The following is an 8,939-nucleotide window of genomic DNA, read 5'->3' on the forward strand; positions in this document are numbered from 1 at the left end:
CCTCTTCTGTATTAGTGCGAGAGAGTATGGATTCAAGATTTAGTGTAGATACGTCTCTCCTACTCTGTAGTAGAGTGGAGTGAATTGTTAGTAGAGGGTTTTTGGTGTACATGAGGATAAAAGTACAGTTGTGTACCTACCATAAATGTAGATGTTCGAGTGTATTCACTGTTGCAGTCATTACACTTGGGTTATCCTGCTGGCAGGCTACCTGCAGTCGGCCTGAATTCCAAAGTCCTGGTCTGGCGTCAGTTGTTGTCGCCTCTTCCCTGACGTCAGTGTGCCAGGGGTATAAAAGATGCAGCCGACGCCATTTTCTTCAGTTATTCTTGCCCCAGATGTCAGGTGCCCCCAAAAGGGTAGGCTAAAAATTCTGCTCATAAAAAAGCATGCACTAACATAAACATTACCTTCATCTACAAGCAAATACACCACATAGGCTGCATAGAATAGAGAAGTACAGATAATTCCCAGCAATGAAAGGGGGATGGAGGGAGGGTAACCTGGACTGCAACAGTGAATACACTCGAACATCTACATTTATAGTAGGTACACAACTGTACTATGTTCACTGTGTTTCACTGTTGCAGTCATTACACTTGGGTTGAATCCCAAAGCTGAGGTCGGGTGGCTGGGCCTAGATAGAATTAGGAGTGGCTATGAGGCCCTGCAGAACTGCAGTGGCAAAGCCTGCTCTGGATTTAGAGTAAAGAGGTAAGTGGTAGTGCTTTGTAAAAGTGTGCACTGAAGTCCAAGTTGCAGCCTCCAAAATGTCCTTGGTTGGTACTCCTCTGAGGAAGGCTGCTGAAGTGGCTGCTGCTCTGGTTGAATGTGGCCTAATGCCCTTAGGCACTGATTTGCCATGTTGTGAATAGCCAAAACGAATGCAGTGGCCTATCCACTTTGAAATAGCCTGCTTTGAAATAGCTTTTCCTTGCGATCCTGCAGCATATGCCACTAAGAGTTGCTCAGTCTTTCTGAAGGCTTTAGTTTTGTCCAAGTAGAAGCACAGCTGTCTGTGTATGTCCAAAGAATGCAGAAGTCTCTCCCCCTTATTCTGTGGGTTTGGTTAAAAGGTAGGCAAATGAATGGTTTGGTTAAGAGCCACACTGGACACTACCTTAGGCATAAATGTTGGGTTTGTCCTTGGAGAAACCCTGTCCGGATGGATGGAAAATAATAAAAGGTTCCACAGCCATTAGTGCCCGAGACTCTTCTTGCGGAGGTTATTGCTAGGAGCAGAGCTGTTTTCCATGACAAGTATTTTCTCAGCTGCATTGGCTGGCTCAAAAGGAGGCAGTGTGAGCTTTTCCAAGACAAAATTGAGGCCCCATGCAGGTGTTGGAGCTCTCCTTGGAGGTCTTATGTGTTTGGCCCCTCTGAGGTACTGCCTTAGCAGTGGGTGTGAAAAAATAGGTGGATCCGTATTGTAATGAGCTGGAATGGCAGAGGCATGGAGCTTAATTGATGAGAAGGATAAGCCTTTGTCCAGCATCTCAGTTAGGTATTGTAAAATCTGAGGAATATTCGGTACAAGAGCGTCCATTCCTTGTGCCTGGTTCCAAGCACAGAATCTCTTCCATTTTTCTGTATAAGATTTTCTGGTGCTGGACCTCCTGGCCTCCAAAATAACATCCATAACTGCTTTAGTGAGAGGTGTGTTCTGAATGGTTAAATTCAGAGCCATGCAGCCAGATTTAGGGTTCTGAGTTGGATGTGCAGGATCTGATGGTTTTGTTGGTCAGCAAATGAGGAATTTAGGGTAATGTCCAGGCTGGACCTTGAGACAAGCTCTTTAGGATTGTGTACCAGTGCTGGCATGGCCAGTCTGGGGCAATCAATATCATTTTTGGTTTCTCGTCTGACCTTTAGGAGTACCTTGGGGAGGAGAGGCAGTGGAAGAAAGGCATATACTGTAAAGGTTTTCCAGCTGAATGATAGGGCATCCACTTTACATGCTTGCTTGTGATAAGTCCTTGTGCAAAATCTCTGTAGTTGGGCAGTTGTGTGGGGAGGCAAATAGATCTATGTCTGGGCATCCCCATTTCCTTATCATGCTGAAGATTTGTGGATCTAGTTTCCATTCGTGAGGATCCTTGAGATTTCTGCTTAGCTCGTCTGCCAGAGTATTTGTCTTTCCTGGCACGAATTGTGCTTGCAGGTGTACTTGATAAGTCAATGCTGTGTTCCACAAAGTCATGGCTTGTCTGCAGAGTGGGTAGGAGTGTGTGCCTCCCTGCTTGTTTATGTACCACATGACTGCAGTATTGTCCATCTTTACCAGCAGTTGTCCTGGATGAAGTAGATCCTTGAAGGCTGTCAGGGCATTCTGAACAGCTAGCACCTCTTTTTGATTGATATGAAGATGCATTTGGCTTGCTGGCCATGCTCCCTGAATACATTTTCCTGCCATGTGCCCCCCCCCCCCCCGGCATAATCTGATGCATCTGCTGTTAGCGTTTGCCTGGCCGTGGGTAGAGTGAATGGCTGTCCCTTGTTGTGGTGACAGGCCTGTGCCCACCATCGAAACTCCTGTTGCAGGCAGGGAATGAGGGTAATTAATGTTTCCAGGCTGTGGCAATGTGGAGTCCAAACACTTTGTAGATACCATTGTAGTTTCCTCATATGCAGTCTTGCATATGGAATTAGTAGAATGCAGGAAGCCATGAAGCCCAAAGCCTGCAGGATTTTTCTTGCAGATAACTGGGTCTTTGTTGCCAACACTTCGAAGTAAGAAGTCAGTTGCCTTTGTTTGTCTGGCGTGAGATGAGCCATCTGGGCAGTTGTATTTAAGCTTGCACCCAGGAATATTATCTCCTGAGAGGGTACTAGTTTTGATTTTGTTTCGTTTACCGTGTACCCTAGACAAATTAGCAATCTTTTTACAAACGCCAGATGCTTCAGTAGAATGTCTTTGTTCTCTGCTTGAATAAGGCAGTCATCCAAGTAAGGGTATATTTGAATTCCTCTTTTTCTGCAGGAAGCAATTACTGGTGCTAGGCATTTTGTGAAGACCCTGGGTGCAGTAACTAAACCAAAGGGCAGTGGAGAGAATTGGTAGTGTATTGATCCAGCTATGAATCTGAGGTATCATCTGCAATTTTGTCTGATTGGGACATGCAGGTATGCCTCTTAGGTCGAAAGTTACAAGCCAAGCCTTCTTGCCCAGCATAGGCAGAAGCTGCTGCATTTTGGAACGTCCAGAAAAGTGTTTAGAATAGACAGGTCCAGTATTGGTTTCCAGGCTGTGTCCTTTCTGGGTACCAGGAATAGTCTTGAGTAATATCCTTGTCCCTGCTCTTGCTGTGGTACTTGCTGAATGGCCCTCATGTCCATGAGGGATGCAACTTGTTTTTGTGCCTCTGCCCATTGATTTTGTGGCAGGTCTGGCATACCTTTTGCCTTTGGCAGGGTATGAAAGTGGAACCTGTAGCCCTGGGACACTATATTCAAGACCCAAGGCCGATTTTGTGTAAAAAAGTGCTAGTTTTCCCCCTAAGGGAGCTGCCAAAAGATAAGTGTTGGGTACTGGCAGAGGAAAGTCACTGGGACTGTTTTCTATATGGCTGTGATTTGTCTTCGCCGCTTTTGAAGGTAGAAGCGCCCCATTGTTTAGGCCTGTATGAGCCTTGGGGCTGGGATCTGCCTCTAGGGCATCTGTATCTGCCTCTTTGTGGCCTGTCTGACACTGGAAAGGACCAATTCTTTGAAGGCCAGTTCCTGCTAAATCTGGGTGGTTGTACCTGGAAGAAATCCTTAACTGTCTGCATAGATTTCGCTTTATCCTCCATTTTCTTCAACACCTCTTCTGCCTTAACACCAAAGAATCATGCTGTAAAGGAGCATCCAATAATTTTGCTTTAACATGATCAGGCAGATTTTGTTCCTTTAACCAAGCTTGCCTTCTAATGACAGTACCCGTAACAGCAGCCCTGCAAGAGGCCTCCAGTGAATCAAAACCACATTGCAAAGTATGTTTTCCCACTTGTTCAGCTGCATGCAATAAATCCTGCATTTCCTTGTTATCTGCACATTCAGAATTTGTCAACATTTTCTGTTTTAGCAGTGACATTAAATATTGCTGATATTTAAGCATATGAAACTGACAATTTAAAGCCCTTACAGCTAAGGTAGCAGAAGTGTAAACTTTTTCCCCCATCTGTCCAGTGCCCTAGAATCCCTATCAGAGGGGACAGGGTTTTTTTGCAGTGGAAGCCTTGACCCCTTTGGGACCCTGAGATATAGTTTCTGGGTCAGCAGCAGGGTTTTTATATAGAAATTTGTGGGAATCTGGAACCCTGTAGTATCTGTCTGGCTTAACCGGTGCAGGGAGTAGAGAGTCAGGAGACAGGCTGGACTCTGAAAATACATCATCTACTATATCTAGAACAGGTGGAATAGCAAGAGGTCTGTGCTGAGGTAGTAAAAGAAAGTCTCCGAGCCTTTTCTTGGATTCTGAGTATTCTTGGCTCTCCCAGTGAAAGTGCTCCCTCATGATGTGAAGGGTTTCCCCAAAAGAGTAATCCTCAGGAGGAAAGGCTGAAGGAATAGACTCTTCAGCATCAGAATCCTCATACGGAGGAATGGAGTATCCCTGTTCAGAAGAGGAATCACAGTAAATGGAAACCTGATCTGAAGATTCATATCCTGTCTCTTCCCTAGGCATCTTATCTGGAGGGGGATGGGAACCCCTGATCAAAGTAATTAGGTCTTCGGCCATTTTAAGCATCTGTTTTTTTAGGCATCGAAGTCTGTGCAGGAGAATGCTGTACTTGTTTCTTTGTCTTTAGAGCTGCTTTAGTCTTTGCCTTTGAAGCTGAGTTTGGCTCAACATATAAATGTGTAGGTCTGAAAACACCCTCAGAAGCCGATGCCTGCTCAGCGGCTCCGGACCCATCTGAGAGAATAGTTTCCGAATGTCCAATACCTTGAGTATCCAGAGGCCTAGTCAGCTCCACGTGGGAGTCTGAAGTGGCCGGTGGCTCTGAGGTAGCGGGCATCAGGGGCTGCGAAAGCATCTCACTGAGAACTGGCGACTGGCCTAGTGGAGGCCTTGTCGGTTTTGGACCTCGGATGCCTGTCCTTTTCCTTTTGCTTTTTATAAACTCCGGTCGTCGGCTGTTCCGACGGCATTATATCTTCGGCCGAAGTAATAAAAGGCAAAACAAACAGACGCTTACTAGTGCGTTGGTTAAATCTAGCACAAAACCGACAGCTAGCAACGTCGTGTTCAGGGCCTAGGCAAGGAATACAGTTTGTGTCTTTCGGCTTTTTCCCGGTTAGGGGTCGCCACAGCGGAACTCCTGTCCGCTAATGATTGGCAGTTGATTTTTACGTACCGGCTTGCCAGGCCTGATGCACAACCTTCAACGAAGGTACGCCCATTCACACATGTCTCCACGCAGAAGACGCTCTAGCTGAGAATCGAACCGGACAGCGTCTTACTGTGAGGCGACAAGGCTACCGCAGCACCACCACCGCGGGTAGGCAAGGAATACAGTAATATTAGGAAACTTTTTTCTTGCTCCAGACCGATGCCAGAAAAAGTTAACAATTGTATTTCTTGTGGGAAGCAAATACCTCATAAGGATTTTCATTCTTACTGTAGGCAAGGAATACAGTAAGAATGAAAATCCTTATGAGGTATTTCTTCCCACAAGAAATACAATTGTGTTTTTTCTGACATCGGTCTGGAGCAAGAAAAAAAGTTTCCCAACGGGGTACTTAGCTTTAATGAAGACTCCTGAGATTTTCAAAACCGAATTTCAGATCCTGAGTCTGCCGACCGGCACTTGTGAACTGCTTTTGCTTCGGGCACCACGCGGCAAGAAAGACTGAAGAAAATGGCGCCGGCTGCATCTTTTATACCCCTGGCACACTGATGTCAGGGAAGAGGCGATAGCAACCGATGCCAGACCAGGACTTTGGAATTCAGGCCGACTGCGGGTAGCCTGCCAGCAGGCTAACCCAAATGTAATGACTGCAACAGTGAAACACGATGAACACTGGACAATGTGTGTTCAACCTCTTATATGATGCAGGCTGAATAGCACAGTGCCAGGAAAGCAAGTAGCTGGATAACTTTCTGTTACAATCTGAAGCTATACCTACACCTGGGAAAACATGACAAAACATTGCCATCAAGTGATGTTTCAACATTTCTACACAGAATGTTTATTCTAGTTAAAATACCAATCAGTATCTTGGAGAGGCATTCCCACAATGCCTGAAAATAGCCAAACTGTTCAATGACACAGTAATGAACTGCAATAAAACTGTACAGAACAGAAATTTTCCACGGATATTTGCTTACAGCTACAGATAAGGATTTTCTCTTAAGCAGTTATTTCATTTCTAATAAGAACTTTTTAATTAATGCACAAACTTCACAAATAAAGATATGGGGAGGGGGCATAAAGAATTGACAGCATAGCAGGAAATAAAGCAATCAGATCAAGTCACACAACACCCTGGCAGCACTACAGACCATGACATGACATGTTTTGATCGAGTTTGAAGTCAGGTCTCTAGTTTTGCAGTTCAGTCTGTTCACCCCTTGTACATCACAAAAAAAACAGTGCATCACCATACCTAAACATTATGTTTCAGATGGTAGCAATTTTCTTGGGACTAGTCTGTAACAAAATTCCACTTAAAAGAATGCTCAAAAAAGTTTAAACTCACCAGTATAGATGTCAATTCTTGTTGCACTTGCATCTCTAAAAGTGAAAATAAATAAATTATTCACATCCACCACATTCCACAATAAAGCATCCCAAAAGACTTAATTTTACAAATCTGAATTTCTCAACTACTTAACTTTCATTTTCATATCCCAACAATTTACCAACTGATGCAATGGTACACATTCTGTATACGGTCACCAATTTACAGGGACAACAGGCCAAAAATTACTTAAAAACACAAGAACTAAATCTGTGAATTTTGTAAGTTTTTATTTTCAGTAAGTGCCTTCACAAGTCCAAATGATTCCACAGGGTAAAAAAACGAAGGCACAAACACAGCACAATGCAGATAAAAATTTTTAATCCCAGTAAGTGTTTTCACGTCAGATATATCAGACGTGAAAACGCTTACTGGGATTAAAAATTTTTATCTGCATTGTGCTGTGTTTCTGCCTTGTTTTAAACACTAAAAATAGAAAGTGTAGATTCTTTCTCCTTTCAGAGCAAATAATTCAACTGAGAAATTATACAAGAGCTTTAAAATCCGAATTTTAACCTCTACAAAACTGCAGAAGTACAAAAAGGGCAGAAAAAATGGTAAGGATACCCATCGTTATGAGAGGTCGGTAGGAAGGGTGTCTTTTCTGATGAATTTTAAATTTTGCCCCACAGAAATCAGGGTTTCTTGAATGAAGAACTTTCTCAAGGCTGCCAAGTTACGCCCCCCCCCCCCCAAGTTCCACAGCGTACCATGGATCTCTGCTCTCACATTCTGTCCTGTTACTTAAGACGGCACTCCTCCTGCACAGTCACATGTAAGCACCCTTATTTTCACATCTGAGCAATGAGGAAGCCCTTTCTGTAACCATTATGACCAGAGTACATACCCAATAGTCCTGTGTAACTATGAAAGAAACACTCCTCAAATCATGACCCCAAAAGAAGACCAGGACCTACAATCATCATCTTATTTTTCAGTATGCTACAAAGGTACTAAGAGAAAAACAAGAAGCCACAGCACCCATCCCAAGTAGCATTACAGAAGTAGGCTAAGGAGGCAGACACAGCTGTCAGTGAATGAGTTTTGGACTGTTACTGCAGAGGTCTATTACAACAGGTCTGGACAAGCAGCTCAATCCTCATCACCTCATGACTGACATAAGCAAGACTTGGGTAATCCCAAATGTTAGAATCTCCCTAGGCTACCCAGGCCCCCTCCCCTATACACAAAACCCTTTGAAGGGACAGATCCTTATCCAGATTTCATAAGCCCATTCAAGACAGAAGCCATGGAATAGAATCAACCACATACAAGCAATCCCGAAATTTACTAAAAATGCCTTGTCAGTTCCAAGCAAGTATGGCAAGACACTTTGAAATGGAAGCAGTACGTTCTGCAAAGTATAGTATTTCTTTCCTGTCGTGTTGAGGCTTTCAGGGTAACATTCCTAAGAATAATAGCATCAGTTATATCCATATTACAGGATGGCACAAAGGTATGACAAATACAGGATTTTCCTGTTGTTCCACTACCAATCCGCACAGGGAGGAAGAGGTCTTTCGAGCAGGACTCCATACGAGGAGCAAAGAGAAAAGACTCGGTTATAGATACACACAATCAGCCACATCAGAGGAATTGGACTTAAAGTCTTTAGTTTGGAATATTTCATCTCATGCATTGAGTAGTGATGAACTTAGTGTATTGAACAGAGGTCTTACCTTTGTGCCATCCTGTAATATGGATATAACTGATGCTCTGCTAGCTGTACGTCTATTTGTTAGGAATGTTACCCTGAAACTTTTGTTCAAGGATAGTAGTTGTAATGATGGCATTTCCTTCAGGAAACCCAGTTTAATGAATCCACATCTCCCTCCAACTTTGGAGGTTTTTTTGAAAGGAGTTGAAAATGACCTATATAAAACTTTTCAAAGAGTTCCTATGAGAAGTTGTAATAATTTATCCGACAATGTTTGGCAGCATTACGTAACAATGTTGATATTATTATTCATCCGGCGGACAAAGGGGGTCTCATTGTTGTAATGGACAGGACATTTTATATACAGTCCATGGTAGAAATGTTAAGTACAGAAGCATATCGGGTAATTTCACCTGAGGATGTTAACAGTTTAGGTCTTAGAGTATATGAGATGCTCCTGGAATGTAAGCTACTTGGTCTAATAACACAGGATCTGTTTAATTATTTTTATGTAGAATTTCCTTTAACACCCAGGATCAATGGGTTGCCCAAGATC

General features: G+C 43.5%; 1 protein-coding gene across 1 annotated transcript in view; it reads right to left on the minus strand.

Moving 5' to 3' along the window:
• The window catches only part of MORC2 (MORC family CW-type zinc finger 2), a 1,452,408-nt gene that overhangs the window by 1,426,716 nt on the left and 16,753 nt on the right, over nucleotides 1-8,939 (minus strand). Inside the window, exon 3 of the mRNA XM_044068246.1 lies at nucleotides 6,685-6,719. Coding sequence (XP_043924181.1) covers nucleotides 6,685-6,719 — 35 coding nt within the window. The remainder of the gene's footprint in view (nucleotides 1-6,684; nucleotides 6,720-8,939) is intronic.

The sequence above is a fragment of the Protopterus annectens genome, chromosome 4.part0, assembly GCF_019279795.1.
Source record: "Protopterus annectens isolate FY-2018-M chromosome 4.part0, PAN1.0, whole genome shotgun sequence".
NCBI lineage: Eukaryota > Metazoa > Chordata > Ceratodontiformes > Protopteridae > Protopterus > Protopterus annectens.